This window comes from Bombus affinis, chromosome 14 (assembly GCF_024516045.1).
Source record: "Bombus affinis isolate iyBomAffi1 chromosome 14, iyBomAffi1.2, whole genome shotgun sequence".
Lineage (NCBI taxonomy): Eukaryota > Metazoa > Arthropoda > Insecta > Hymenoptera > Apidae > Bombus > Bombus affinis.
The window spans coordinates 2,245,176-2,259,420 of NC_066357.1; the positions used below are offsets into that span (position 1 = coordinate 2,245,176).

At 32.2% G+C, this 14,245-nt stretch overlaps 3 protein-coding genes and 2 long non-coding RNA genes across 12 annotated transcripts; 3 read left to right on the forward strand and 2 right to left on the reverse strand.

The window, feature by feature from the left end:
• Positions 1-57: 57 nt before the first annotated feature.
• LOC126924070 (uncharacterized) lies at positions 58-8,683 on the reverse strand. Of its 6 annotated transcripts, none has more exons than XM_050738152.1 (10): positions 8,535-8,683; positions 7,961-8,472; positions 7,806-7,870; positions 7,501-7,729; positions 7,305-7,430; positions 5,420-7,203; positions 2,318-5,353; positions 2,108-2,234; positions 351-496; positions 58-274 (listed from the first exon to the last, which is right to left on the reverse strand). In XM_050738152.1, exons 1-10 carry the CDS (start codon positions 8,594-8,596, stop codon positions 71-73), a joined length of 6,291 nt encoding a protein of 2,096 aa, XP_050594109.1. In that variant the 5' UTR covers positions 8,597-8,683; the 3' UTR covers positions 58-70. The 6 variants fall into 6 exon arrangements, 5 of the variants coding, with proteins under 5 accessions (XP_050594109.1, XP_050594108.1, XP_050594112.1 ...); XM_050738151.1 differs by having other exon boundaries at positions 7,806-7,873; XR_007713407.1 differs by lacking the exon at positions 58-274 and adding an exon at positions 745-1,068 and having other exon boundaries at positions 372-496; positions 7,806-7,873.
• Positions 490-2,007, forward strand: LOC126924102 (uncharacterized). The gene is made up of 2 exons (XR_007713418.1): positions 490-713; positions 1,499-2,007. It is a non-coding gene; the product is annotated as an uncharacterized LOC126924102 (long non-coding RNA).
• LOC126924094 (interleukin enhancer-binding factor 2) lies at positions 8,298-11,331 on the forward strand. Of its 3 annotated transcripts, none has more exons than XM_050738215.1 (4): positions 8,298-8,435; positions 9,708-10,014; positions 10,092-10,656; positions 10,799-11,331. In XM_050738215.1, exons 2-4 carry the CDS (start codon positions 9,715-9,717, stop codon positions 11,083-11,085), a joined length of 1,152 nt encoding a protein of 383 aa, XP_050594172.1. In that variant the 5' UTR covers positions 8,298-8,435; positions 9,708-9,714; the 3' UTR covers positions 11,086-11,331. The 3 variants fall into 3 exon arrangements, with proteins under 3 accessions (XP_050594172.1, XP_050594169.1, XP_050594171.1); XM_050738212.1 differs by lacking the exon at positions 8,298-8,435 and adding an exon at positions 8,518-8,634; XM_050738214.1 differs by lacking the exon at positions 8,298-8,435 and adding an exon at positions 9,254-9,420.
• LOC126924096 (uncharacterized) lies at positions 11,069-13,365 on the reverse strand. Its single transcript, XM_050738217.1, has 4 exons — positions 13,026-13,365; positions 12,588-12,732; positions 12,272-12,518; positions 11,069-12,193 (listed from the first exon to the last, which is right to left on the reverse strand). Exons 1-4 carry the CDS (start codon positions 13,042-13,044, stop codon positions 11,540-11,542), a joined length of 1,065 nt encoding a protein of 354 aa, XP_050594174.1. The 5' UTR covers positions 13,045-13,365; the 3' UTR covers positions 11,069-11,539.
• On the forward strand, positions 13,294-13,957 carry LOC126924104 (uncharacterized). The gene is made up of 2 exons (XR_007713420.1): positions 13,294-13,407; positions 13,479-13,957. It is a non-coding gene; the product is annotated as an uncharacterized LOC126924104 (long non-coding RNA).
• Positions 13,958-14,245: the final 288 nt, after the last annotated feature.

Here is a 14,245-nt window from a genome sequence, read left to right on the forward strand (position 1 = left end):
AAAAATTACTCGACCATTCAGATCGATTATTTAAATATGAATTTCTGCGAATACTTTTATTTTACTTCCTTTAATTCATTTCGTGTACTTCGGAAGGTAGCCACGGTTTAAAAACGTAACCATCGGCTTCTTTGCTAGCCATATAAGTAAAATACGCTTGCTTGAATGATACCGATGGAAATTTTCCATACTCCATCGAATTCCACATCGATCGTGAATATAAAACACGTTCTTTACGAACACGACTATAGAATATAGCTTTTTTCAGCGCGATCTATAAACGAATAAAATATTTGATATAGATAATGAAATTAAACACTTTTTTGTATCTATACTGTGTTAAAGGGAACCTTTGTTTTTATTTCTTGCGCATCATCATAAGTTAATTTTCTAAGTTGAATTTTTGTCATTTTCAACGATGGTACAATAATTTTAGATTTAGCGGCTCCCATATCTAGCGTGTTCCACATTTTAATACTGTTGCGTATTGACTTGTCTAAAAACATTATAACAGGAAATTTTCATTCTTTGCTTTGAAGCTATGGTTCCAGACATTTGCAAGAAATATCTCTTACAGAGAAAAACTAGTGCAAATTATTGAAAGGTATAATACTAAAGAAGTACCCAAAATTACTGGTTGTGAGTTCTTCTCCAGTAATGATTTGATCTCAATATCAGTTCCAGTACTACTCAGTAATTTACTAATATGACTAGTAAGTAGTTCATTCCCAAGTTATTACTGACCACTATTAAGCTCTTAACCCTTTGCACACGAGAAGCGACTCTCAGTCACCACGGCGTTCCGTGCTGCAAATCCAGTGGCGAGCAAGAGGCGACAGTCCCTGTTTATGCTAGATTTCGAAATTTCAAGTTGATGAGAGTGCAATATTGATTCACAAATTGGTTCCTTAGCTCTTTATGTTCTTTGTTAGGAAATGTAAAGTGTTAGACTTTAAAATGCAGATAAAATATTTAATCCCATATCTCTCCGAAACTATGATTCTGACAACGTCTCCAACGTTAGTTCGGATTCGACGATCATGACAAAAGTATTATAGTTTAGAAACCCTAAAAAATGGTTTTCGGAAATAAAATTAGCTCAAATAAAGATGAACTTGATTTTGAACTGTTGAAAAATGAGATCAATTATATTCAAGAATGCATCTTGCTGAATGCTTTATAAATTATCGTACAAAAAAATACAGAAATTAATATTACCAAATCATATTTTCAAAGATGTAAATATAAATAAATTATTAGAGTATAATGTTTTTGTAAGTTAATTTGTATATAAAATCATTTTACGCTAGCTGTAAGACACGCGTCACGTATACGCTAAATCATCCGGAGTAGCAGCTACGCCTGACTGAAAATGTCTTCGAGTGCAAAGGTGTAATAGTGCAATTATCAGAATGCAGTAATACACCACTTAGAATCAGTAATGTATTACTGTTACTACTAGTAATATTTTCCTATAAAGATTTATATATTATTGTAGTATCGTGGACAGATTGCCTAAGAAATATCAGATGAACTATAGACAATGTTGCGAGAAAGCCTAAGTGCCGACAGGCCGAAAAGGTCATGAAATTTCAATGTACCAAACAGCCCATCGTCGGTGTCGGTCTTTCAATCGAATAGTTACGCGAAAGAACGCGTAGTGACCATGATCGCGGACGATTATGTACGAATACGTGGTGAAGGTATGAGAAGACGACAAAGAGATGCTTACGGGAGAAAGACGAATTAATCGGCAGTCGTTAATTGAGAGTCGAGTTGTGAGGAGTTAGTTAGTTGCGAGTCGAGAGTTGAGTTGAGAGAGTTGAGTTGAGAGAGAGTTACCGAGTTGTTGAACTATTAATTACGAGTTATGAATTATCAATTTGCCTAGTTATATTACATTATTGTATTTAGTTCACGTTAAATAACTATCGTTTCCTGTTTAATTCACTGTAAATAGATCCATCTATCAATAAATTTATCATACAGGATAGAAATCATTGGAAATCCTAATTTCTAATATTTCTGAATAAATAATCCTATTATATTATATGAATATTATAATATAATATGCATATGATACATTACGTGAAAATACTTTACTTACTTTTAGCCGCATCACTAAAACTGAGCCCTTTTCTATACATCAACCAATATTGTAACTGTGGCATTAAAAAACACTTGGGTAGTTTTGCAAACAGAAATCCTTCTGCCGCCATTTTTTTTAATTCGATCTGACCGCATTTAAGAATTTTAGAAATTATAATATATCGTCCAAATAAATACAAAGTATAAAAAATAAAATTATATATTTTACCTTCACTATAGCCATTAAATAACATTTAGAATCATCAGAATTTTCTTCAGTTTCTTTATCCCAAATATCTATATTTTCTACATTTAATTCAATAGGATCATTTTGAATATCGCCTCTAGTTTCTCTATGTACTTGTTTCTGAGAAACATTTACATATTTCTGATCTCTTCTTTCAATCTTGAAGTCTCTATCTTCTTTACGTGAACTCTTTACCTTATTTTCAAAAGTCTTTTGCCCTGCCACATTTGTATCTTTATTTTCTTTATGCGAACTTCTTGCTTTAGTTTCAGAGGATTTCTGCATTGGTAAATTTTTAACCTCTGTTTTAATTTGAAGATCATCAATATTTGATTTAATATGTCGAGCGGAATTTGTTAATTTGCCTTTAATACTAGTAGGTTTTTGTAAATGAGATGCTATATAACGATTATTATCCTGCACAACTTGTTTGTCTTTTCCTGTATTTTTGTCATTTTCCATTTCAAGATATCCACCACATTTTTCTTTGCAACTATGATCATCATGTATGTGATATGCTGATTGAGGAGCATAAATTTGGCGGAACGCTTCTTTCACAGCTTCTTGTCTGCATTTCTTTTCAGCAAGTAAAATTTCTTCAGGTTTTGGTAATGGACCAGGAGTAATCTTCATAGGCGACCAATGTCGATGCAAACAAACACATGATATTTCATGTTCGCTTGGTTCAGGTGTCTGAATAGGTGTAACCATATGAATACCACCTACTATTTGTTTAGGTGGTAAATGGTCATAGTTTTCGGCAACTCCAGTTATACAATATTTAATATCGTCTATGTATTCATCTTCTCTTGGAATTCTTTTTACGTCTGATATCATTAATTTTGTATTTGGTATCAATAGTTTGGAAATGTCAGCTATGTTCACATATGGTTGTTTTTTCAAAGACTTTAATCGTTTTTGACGCTGCTTCCATTTCACTTTTTCTTCCTTATGTTCGAGTATTTTTCTTTCATATTTACATTCACATACTGGTCGTTTTGTTTTAAGTTCTCTATATGATATAGGACAGCCAACTTTATTAAATTTGGCACATCTCAGCCAACAAGGCAAACTGTCTCTGCATCGTGTGAAATAATCTATCAAGCCTACATCCTTAAGCGCCAGATTCCAGCGGTCTTTCGGTGGTTTCGCGGTTATTAACTTGTCTCTGGATTCAAGTTCTTTCAACAATTGAGCTTTTTTTTCATTTTCATCTACAGTTTGAATACCATACGTTTCTACATATTCGTTACAACCGCAAGAATCTCTATTTTTTGAAACTTCAGATATTTTCGGTCTGCCATATTGATCGAGAAATTTAAGACTTCGGTCTTTACGTTGCGTAAGACACATATCATATGGAGATTCATAAAGATCATATTCGGGTACATATTCATTGCTTCTACGAGGACTTGGTGGTGGAGTATAATAAATGACCCCATCAATAACTTGCATCTTTTTGTCTTCGTCTTTCTTCTTTCTTAATAACTTCTTTTCTTCGCCATTTTTCTTTCCACCTATAAGTCCTCCAATATTATATAATAATATTTTCTTTTTTGCTCTATTGTCCCGACAAACACATGGTTTTCCACCTGACCTTACTGGTACTGTTTCTGAAGGATAATCTGGATCAGTCAGATATATCAAAGTTTTCTTTGTTGGTAACTGCTGTTCTGACTTTGTCCTCCAACCACAAGGACCTTTAGTAGGTAACTGTATACCTGCATCTTCTTCAACTTGTACAGTGTCAATCGTAGTTTCTGAATCTTCATATTCTAGTTGACATTTTGTTGGAAGATCATCTGGGATCTCTGCTGGTTTTATATTATATGGATACAGTTCAGAAGACTTCATCATATTTTTCAATTCATTTATCTTGTTCCTATAAACTGCTTCAGGATCCACATCTTGATTAATCACATCTTTCTTTTTATCTCGTCTTACCGACTTTCTCATACTCAACTGTTTACTTATCGTTTTCTTTTTTATGTTTGATGATGTAATAGATCTGTGATTTGATTTCTTTGAACTCATTCTTTTTTTATTTCGTTTATTAACCCCACTTACATTACGCATGTTTTGTTGAGACTTGATGGCAGATGTTTCTTTACCAATATTAGATTTTGTCGGATTTGATCCATCGCTTATTTTTTCCAAATATTTAGGAGGTGAAGGATTTCCTATAGATTTCATATTCAACTTTTGATCGTGTTTATCTTTTACTAATTTTGGAGTACTTTGATCTTGTACCTTATCCTTTGTTGTATCATGTTTCGTTACTTGATTGTATTTTTTTTTGCTTTCCTCGCTTTTTCTAATCACATTTTTATCACATTCTGATTTTGTCTCAATCATTCTTTCTTGGCTTTTTTTAAATCCTTTCTTATGAGATTTTTTAAATCCTTTTTCACTTATTTTTTCTTCGCTTTTTAATTTTTCTCGATTTCGTTTTTTCGAAATTTGTTCTGATGTATTTCGTGCAGGATGTGTAGGAGATATCTTTTTCGACTCTTTTACAATTGGGTGATTTTTCCTTATCTCCGATTTAGAAATATCTTCATGTAGTGCAGATTTTCCAATTTCGTCCATCAATGTCTTAGATTGTACAGCCGTACCTGGTGGTTTTGGAGAACTAAGTTTTAATAACTTTTTAAAATCAGTTTCAGATTCTTTTTCCGATGGTGCTGTACGAAATATATTCCACGGATCATCGTAACCAGGATAGCTCGGATCAGGAACAAATTTTTTAACCTTTTTCTCTACTACCCTTTGTCTTCTAGCTTCTATAGCTTCTGGACTCATGTGACACTTCTTGTCGCGTTCCTTTTCTTTTCCTTTTGCCTTAACTGGAGGAGGCTGTATTAATTCCTCTCCTTCTACTTCTTCTTCTTCTTCTTCTTCAATGTCTTCTCCTGGAATTTCTTCTTCTATAAATATTTGCTGTGGTTTTAATGGTATTCGTTCTCCAAAAGTACCTTCACAGACAGCTTGTCCAGGTCTTTTTCCACATGAAGGACCCTGAATAATGAATTTTATATTATATTATTGTAATTTCCATAATAAGTTTACAAAAATAAAACCTACTCTTAATATTTCTTTCCGTAATTTTTCCTGTTCTTTTAATTCTTCTGATGTTAGAGTATGCAAAGCATTCCAAGGTCCTCCGCAAATATTCATACCATGTTCATCCCCACATGGTTGAAAATCTGCGATACTATACATTTTCTTTTTCCCTGTGGCTTCATCTCCTTGCTTTTGTTTTGCCATTTCAACTCTTCTTTTTAATCTATTTATGTCATGTGTAAATGGACTTCTTCTACATGACTTATTACCTGGGTACTTTTTACAGGAATATGCAGGAGATTCTTGGGGTCTAAACTTTCTTCCAAAACATAAACCTTCCTCTTTTGTCCATGGTATATTGTCATGGCTTACATTTGGAAACGAGCCTTTAGTAAATATTTGTTGAATTGCACATATACAAGGTGGAACATTTCTAAGTGGCCTAGGTGGTGGACGTTCTATAACTCGTGCTGGCATGCGTATTACTTCTTTCTGAGAACCAGTAATAAAATACTGTGTTTCACCTGTTTCATTTGTGACACCACTTATTATAAGGTTGTCAGTAAGGACATCTTCCGAAGCTATAACTTCTAATAAATTTACGGTTGATTCTGGAGGTGTTAGTGCAGGAGAATGCATTGCCATTGATCCTACAATATATTTTTTTTTATTGTCGTCTTCGGTTATAGTATCTATCACAAAATAAGGCGCTTTTGTTCCTTTTGCTTTTAAGTATGATTTTCTAGTTTGTCTACAGGAACAACAACTGTCACATGTTGGTCCTGGAAATACTAATTTCGTTATAGCTTCTATATTTTTTATCATTTTGTTCGCCTCTCTTTCTATTTTTCGAAATTCTTCATCCACATTTTGCAGCCATTCTTGCCAATGACGAGATAAATTCTGCCTTCCACTTGGATAAATCTTTTTAGGTCCATCTCCAAGTTTCAATACTGCAAAAAATCTCTCGTTGCTGTTAGTGGGTGTTACATTTGCAACACCAGTCATTTCATACGTTACAGGGCAAATTGGTGGTTCATCTGAAGCACCAGATATTATGTAATGTGCATGTTTCTCGCCAAGCCAGGATTTTTTATTTGATTGAGGTGGTTGTAAAACTCCACATATTTTATATTCTACAGGCCCTGGTTTTTCGCTAATTCCATTGATTGTAAAATTAAATAATCTATTTTCACCATATAAGGATGGAACATTAAGACCAGTAGATATTTGTGAGTTATGCGGTATTCCCAGTTTTGTACTGATTGCGTTATCTATTACGCTCTTAAATTTTTCATTTTCGTTATTTTCTGTAAGTTCGTTCGCTACAGAATTACGTTGATCTTGATTTAATTCAAAAAAGTATGGAGAATTATCAGATGGATTATTCCTTCTAATTCTGACTGGTATATCATCCTTTTGTTTCGTATCACTAAAAGTATATTTTTTCTGTTTTGCACTAATGGAGGAGGTATCTCTTTCCTGATTTGTTTTGGTAGAAATATTATGTGGTTGCTTTGTTTGAGAAGGATTATTTTTAATCTGAATTAATTGACAATTTTCCGAAACGTTTTGTACTTTACCGTGTTTGTTTTCTTCGTAATAAGCATTAACTTTTGCACTGGAATAATTATTTAAAAGACAATTTTTAGGAGGTAATATTATATTCGGAATTGGTATTAATCGATGTTGCTCTTGCCAATCTTGTAAGCGATTGTAAAAAGTTGCCCAATCTGTTCGTATAAAAAGTTTTTCTTTATAAGGCGATTTCATCTTTTTCCTTATTGATAATGTTGGTGGAATAGCTATATAAATGATATGTAATAGAATAATAAATTAATAACATTACATAGTAACATGTTAAAATATAATAATACATAAATTTATATAATATAGAAGAAGTTACGTTTTGGTAGAAATTCTGATATTGTTACAGGGGGTAAACGTTTGTGAAGCTCTATAATAGCTTCTGGTAAAGTCAGGAATGCAATCGCTGATAAAATTATTCTTTCATTACAATCATAAAATTTTTCTAAAATTTAAAAATAAAATTTAAAGTAAAGATGTAATAAAAAGATTTAGAGTAAGAAAATACAGCATACTGTATCCTTCCTCTTCAAAATAATTTCCAGTTAATATTTTATAAATTTCTCTTAAAAATTCGATTACATTGCAGTTACAATATTCTTGCAATTTTTGAATAACATCTGACGTAAGTGTAAAAAATGTAGATATAATTCCAATTGATATAAGAGTTCTTTGAGTACGTCCTGTTACCATTTCTTCACAATCTTTCTGCATTATACATTGTAACATCCTTAAATTTTTAATCTATGGATTTGGAAGTATTTCATATTTTAATCGTGGTTTAATACTATAGTTGATCAATGAAAGATGAATATTATACTTGGTTAATAGAAAAATCTTGATACCATCGTGGATACATGTCTGTTTGTTGTTTTAACATATTTTCTGCTAGAAAGGGAAATCATAATATCTTAAGATTTTATTACACTAATGAAATTATAAGATTACTAAATAAATTAAAATTAAAATATTTACTTTTTTGCTTTCCAATTTCAACATTTTTATTCATTTTTTCATTGTATGCTCTTTGTTTTTGTTCCCATAAAATATCTTTTGCTCCAATAATTTCATCTTCTAAATACCACTGCAATGGTCTTTGAAGAAGAGACGTAACCTTTTTATCATGTAAATCTTCAAATTCAAAATCATCATCAGTATCTTCTAATTTATGTTGTTTATATAATTTCTTTGCTTTATATAACTTCCTTAGTCTTTCTGAAATCTGCAAATTTTTTTTATTTTTGTGTCTGTGATCTCCTATATCAAATTGCTTGTTTTTAAGGCTTTTCCTTCTCAATTTACGTTCCATATAGTTAGTAAATTCTGTTCGCAGTTTCAAAGTTGGGCTTTCAGTTATTGTTTGTAGAGACATTGATGGTGATCTATAAAGTGATCTTAGCCTGTCATACTGCATTAATGGATCACCATTATCAACTGAACAACAAAAGTCGTAAGGTTTCAAAATGAGTTTCTTTGCATGTTGCTTTCTGTATAATAAAAAGTTGATATTGTATTATTGCAATATTTATTAGGAATGTTTAATGTATACCTTCTATGATGTAATCTTAGTCGTGAGCTGGTTGTTTTTGACCTCAGGGAAACTTTGGACATTCTGGCCAAATGAAGCAAAGGACAATAATAATTAAACAGTATATTACTTATTTTCTCAGTTACATTTGAGTTGTGTTACTATTATACTTGTAAATTTGTGGGATGTATGATGGATATTTGGTGTTGATCTGATGTGTGATATTTAATTTGGAATGAACATATCTATAGTTGCAAATTACATATAGTACATATAGTTAAAATTTTGTTATAATCGTTTCTTGGTATAAATTTGTGAGTAGAATTTTTTAAATTTATTTCATACATTGCATACACTATAAAAAGTTTTGGTTGCCTATTAATTAATGCAAATAAATAATATTTCACAATTACTAAAATTACATTTAATAATTATTCAATAATGTTATACAAAAAAGATGGGAGATACGAGAAGAAATATAATTTGTGTAAAAAATGAGATATATTAAGCAATTATCGTCATTGTCTTGAAACCTATTTAACTATACATTTTATGTGTAATTTCCATTTAGCATTTTCAAATATTGTTTTTATATATTTTTTACGAAGTAATATTTTATAACTTTCTATTTATTTATTTGTTATTATCTGCTATTATTCAAAGAAGTGTACAGAATCATTTTAGTTAGATGGCGCCAATGATATTGCTCGTATAACATTAGAGTAGAGTATCTTGATATACTAGGTTGGTATACTAGGTCTAGGTTTATAATGAAGACTTCAATATATTCAATGTTGCTTGGTTTGCGGCTGCTCTAAGTGTCGCATGTTAATCTAATTGAAAAATTGAAACTTTACTGATAAAAGTGTAAAATAACATTATTTTAAGCTTATATTTCTATTTTTTGGTAAGTGTAACACATTTTATCATAAAAACCCAAACTTTAGATAATTATCGCTGAGTTAGAATTTAGTTTATATTACCAAAAAGTGGTTAGGTTATTTCTTTTATTTTAATTATTATATTAATTCATTTATATTACTAATTTATGTCACACTAATTTATCCATTCGATTTGTAGATTCATAAATGACTTAAACAACTTCTTATCGATAAATCGACATTTTTCAAAATGTTAATATATTGTAATAAATGTTTCTGGAATACTTTTGAATGGTTTTATTCCTATGTTTAGACGTAATATGGTACGAGGTGGTCGAGGTGGAATGATTAGAGGAGGTAGAGGTGGTATGGGACGTGGAATGGGATTTCCTAGGAAACAATTCCTTCCACGCCATCCATTTGATTATACTTTGTGCGAAGCTGCATTTCCACGCGTTAAACCCGCACCAGATGAGTCAGATTTTCAGATGGCACTGTTAAAAAAGAATACAGATATGTGCCCTACAGCAAAGGAACAAACTTCCATTTTAAATCTAGTAACTAAGCTACAGACTGTACTGGATAATTTAATAGTTGCTCCAGGCAGTTTTGAAGCTTGTGTAAATATGAATTCTTTGTATAATCCAACTATATATTTTGTAATTTTTATTTATTCAATGAAAGTAATCTTTTATAGCAATTGGAAGAAGTGAGACAAGTAGGTAGCTTTAAAAAGGGGACAATGATCAAGGGTCACAATGTAGCTGATATTGTTGTGATTCTTAAAACATTACCTACTAAGACAGCGGTTGAAGCACTTGGTACAAAAGTTAATAATGACTTGAAGAGTGTTAATCCCAAAGAAATTTTCAGACTGACTCACACAGAGCGTGGTTTTGATATTGCTAATAATGAGGCCACAGTGCGTGTATTGATCACTACTCTACATCAGAACTTGAGAAAATTAGAGTCAGACCAGCATTTAGATGTAAAGATATGCCAAGGCCATCTTGCTGCAATCAGACATTCTCGGTGGTTTGAGGAAAATGCTCACCATTCCAGTATAAAAGTTTTAATAAGATTACTTAGAGATTTGAGAAGTAGATTTGAAGGTCTAGAGCCATTATCTCCTTGGATGTTAGATTTATTGGCACACAATGCTATAATGAATAATCCTAGTAGACAAGCATTACCAATAAATCAGGCATATAAAAGAGTACTTCAGTTACTTGCTTCTGGACTCTTCCTTCCAGGATCTGCTGGTAAGATTCATTGTATTATTATTTATCATAATTCTTATTTTTCCTTTTGGCTTACATCACATTTACAAGTATTTTCACTATATATTAATGGAATAATATTCTATAAACTCTATATATAACATTTTATCATGGTTTCATTAAGGTATTTCGGACCCATGCGAAGGTGGCAATATACGTGTACATACAGCTATGACACTAGAACAACAAGATTTGGTATGTCTTACAGCCCAGACATTATTACGTGTGTTAGCTCATGGAGGCTACAGGCCATTACTTGAGGGCACTAATAAACTTGCTGTAGAGATGAGTGTATGGGCAGGTGGTGTAGTTGCTAGTCCATTAGACAAAGCATATGAACCTCCTACAGAACAAGAGCAGCAAGAAGATATGGAAGAATGTAATGAAGAGATGATTACAGAGAGTGCTTAGCTTTTTATTCATTGTAGTTGTGTTTTCATTTAATGTCCTTGCTACTATGGGGCAAAAGTTATGTACTATTTTCTATAATGATGTATTCATGATCTTGATCATTTGATACAAAAGTTAATGTATTCAGTATTGCATACGAATTTCAAGAATGTATGATTTTTTATTAACGACTAGTGCCGATAATTTTACGTGATGAAAATGTATGACTTGTATATGACATTTCAAATAAAATCCGAATTATATCTATCTATTATTAGTATAATGTATAATCTAAGTCCCTACAATGTTTTCTAAATTTATTCATATGGGAACATATCTTTCTTAATTTACTTCAAATATTTCACTAATATTCGATAATTTAAATAGCAAATTAGCTATTGCCTTTTCAATTTCGTACACTTGGCAGTGTTGGATATGTTAACAAGATTGCAATAAAAAACTAGGTGCTCCGATCCTATCGTAAGCAAGGATCGTTTTCCGGAGTTCGATTGATACGAGCACAATTTACTGATCGACTGCTGACACCAGCACGAACTGCTACTTTGAAGAGTTTTCCTTGTGGCATGCAAATGCAAACTTTATATTGTTCATGACCAGATGGATTTTGTTGAAACAGTGGTGCAATTGGTATGTTTTCTACATCAATAGAGACACCATCTTTGGCATCAAGGATAATGCTTCCGTTGACGCTTCTCAAAAAAATATCTGTATCCGCGCTCCAGACGATATCTTTGCTTTCCATGCTAGCGCCTTCTGCGCCTTGCATAGAAATTTGATCATCCGAATTTACGGTAAGACTTTCGTTAACTGGTGACGTGATTCTGTGCGTTTCTGCGATTTTTACGTCGATTTTCTTCACTCCTGCAGGTAATCCGAAATTGGGGAAATCGGTAGTGAAATAAATAGTGCCGGTTCTGGGGTCTTTCACTTCGAAAGATTCTACTTTTGACATAGTGGTACCGTTCGACAAAATCGTTACTTTAGCAAGCGTTTCATCGTCTGTTCGATGGTTATTCACATTCACGCGTATTTGCACACCAGCTTCATTACCGGATATTTCCATCGGCTCGTCTCCGTAACTCTGACAAACACCTGATTGTAAGCATACCTACGAATACAATACATATCGTTAATTACGTAATATACGATCTTACAAGAATATTTCTGGTATACTCGAATATCTGACCCTGTCCAAGTCGGTTTTTCCATAAAACTTTACAAGATTCTCGTCAGGTATCACTTCTATTGCTTCCATTCCTTGACTGATTCGTAGGACAGCGATTACGGTGATGTTGAGAAAAAGGTTACAAAGTCCAATTATCGCTAGGATAAAAGTTAAGGTCCACAAACAATACCGTCGTTTTATTAACTTCTCGTTGGATGCCGACATGGTATAGGATGACACGATTGTTGTTCGATTAATGTTTTCGGAACTAAAAGTATTATCATTGTTGCTATAAGTGTTACGAATTCGATTATCAATATGAAATGTTCATTTATACCTTATATGAACGCTACTGCAACTATTTTGACGAATGCAGCCTCTAATCAGTGGTCCGTCGCTGTTGGATAGATTATCCTCAGCCTTTGATATCGAGGGGGATCCAGTATCATTTCCACACGCGTCGAGAATGGCAGACATTGAATCTGTGCTACGTACATAATATCTCTTTCGTTTATACAATTACTTTTTAATATATCGCATATGTATTTCGTAAGCGTCGTAACTCCAAATAATCCAGCCCTATGTTAGAAGAACACGCAGTAAAGATGAATTACAAGGGCTAATTATTTTTTTATAAGCCTACAAACAGTTACTCGCTTTTCTAAAAAATTTGTTGAGTTGCATTACTTCTGAAATACATGTGCGATATGTTTAATACCTCAACTGAATACATGTAATTATATGTATGAATCAGAAACATATTAATACGACATACCTAATTGAATGTCATCCATCTAACGATACAGAACGAAATTTACATATCTTAAACATTTTTATGTGTTTTGTGTTTGTATATGTGTCGACAAATGTAAATCATAAATTCTTAATTGACGAATATTTTTCTCTGGTACAGGTGGTACTGGTGTCATTTACGTTCAGACTGGGAGTAACACAGTGCAATTGGTTTTTAACCTTGATAGTATATACGTTCACGTTAAGTGTTGGTTCTTTCATTTATGTTATGCAACAGCTGCATTATGTCACGAATTTCTAAAACAACGATCCTTACCTCGGCAGCTTCGAAATTCTGGATGAAAACGAAAATAGATGATCGCCTCGGTTTCGACCGTACGCGTACACGGTGTCACGAAAACTAGGTAAATCTGCCGGTTAGCGCTTGCGCGTCTAAGGATCGATGCCGAATATTCTTTAAAATTTTTGCTTCCAGTACGAAGATCACAAGAGAAAACACAATAAATATACTTTTGTTGATTTTCTAACCTTAATATATAAGCAATAAATAAATATATATATATATATATAACATAAATATACAGACATTTTTAGCAACACGAAATTGATTGGCGACGTACTGAATTTTAAAATTACTCTGTGTAAAAAATAAGAAATATAACTTATTGCCTGCGACCTTCATATGTATGTATAACAAAATTTATTAAATTCGTAAAACTAAAATACAGAATTAAAAATGTATAAAATGTATTTATTAAAAGTCTGGTTATCCTACATCTTTTATCTGTGATGCATAATTACAAACGCTAATGTATGGAAGTAATGCCAATCCAAAGATTCTTTAAATTTGTCATTCTGATTAAATTGTACATGTTGATCATGTCGTTACGAATAATTAATGACTCACCACTATTGTGTTGCATATAAAATAAATATTATTTATCATTCATATTATTTATGTATATAATTATCAAGATGATCCACAAATAATGTTTCCTTTCATATTGTATTCTAAATTCCTAAGATAAAATGATACGAAGACCATATGGAGAAAGAAATATAAATCCATGTTTGAAAATTTTCTAATATTCATGTTATTTGGCATATTTTGGGCTATAATACAAATTCCCGATTTTGGGCCGAAAATTCCTTCTGGTTGCTCAGGAATTCAATCATAAAATTTGTTCAGAAAAGTGCCGTATCAGGAGAAGCTTGTTGGAGCGATTTCGCGTGTTTTCTCCT

Coding starts and splice junctions, on each gene's coding strand:
- LOC126924070 (XM_050738151.1), bottom strand. CDS start 8,596: ATGTCCAAAGTTTCCCTGAGGTCAAAAACAACCAGCTCACGACTAAGA. Junction 8,473..8,534: donor CTAAGATTACATCATAGAAG/GTATACATTAAA, acceptor TTTATTATACAG/AAAGCAACATGCAAAGAAAC. Junction 7,204..7,304: donor ATCAGAATTTCTACCAAAAC/GTAACTTCTTCT, acceptor TCATTTATATAG/CTATTCCACCAACATTATCA.
- LOC126924094 (XM_050738212.1), top strand. CDS start 8,606: ATGAAGCAAAGGACAATAATAATTAAACA. Junction 8,635..9,707: donor AGGACAATAATAATTAAACA/GTATATTACTTA, acceptor TCCTATGTTTAG/ACGTAATATGGTACGAGGTG. Junction 10,657..10,798: donor CTTCCTTCCAGGATCTGCTG/GTAAGATTCATT, acceptor GGTTTCATTAAG/GTATTTCGGACCCATGCGAA.
- LOC126924096 (XM_050738217.1), bottom strand. Junction 12,519..12,587: donor TGCAGTAGCGTTCATATAAG/GTATAAATGAAC, acceptor TAATACTTTTAG/TTCCGAAAACATTAATCGAA. Junction 12,194..12,271: donor GAAAAACCGACTTGGACAGG/GTCAGATATTCG, acceptor TTGTATTCGTAG/GTATGCTTACAATCAGGTGT.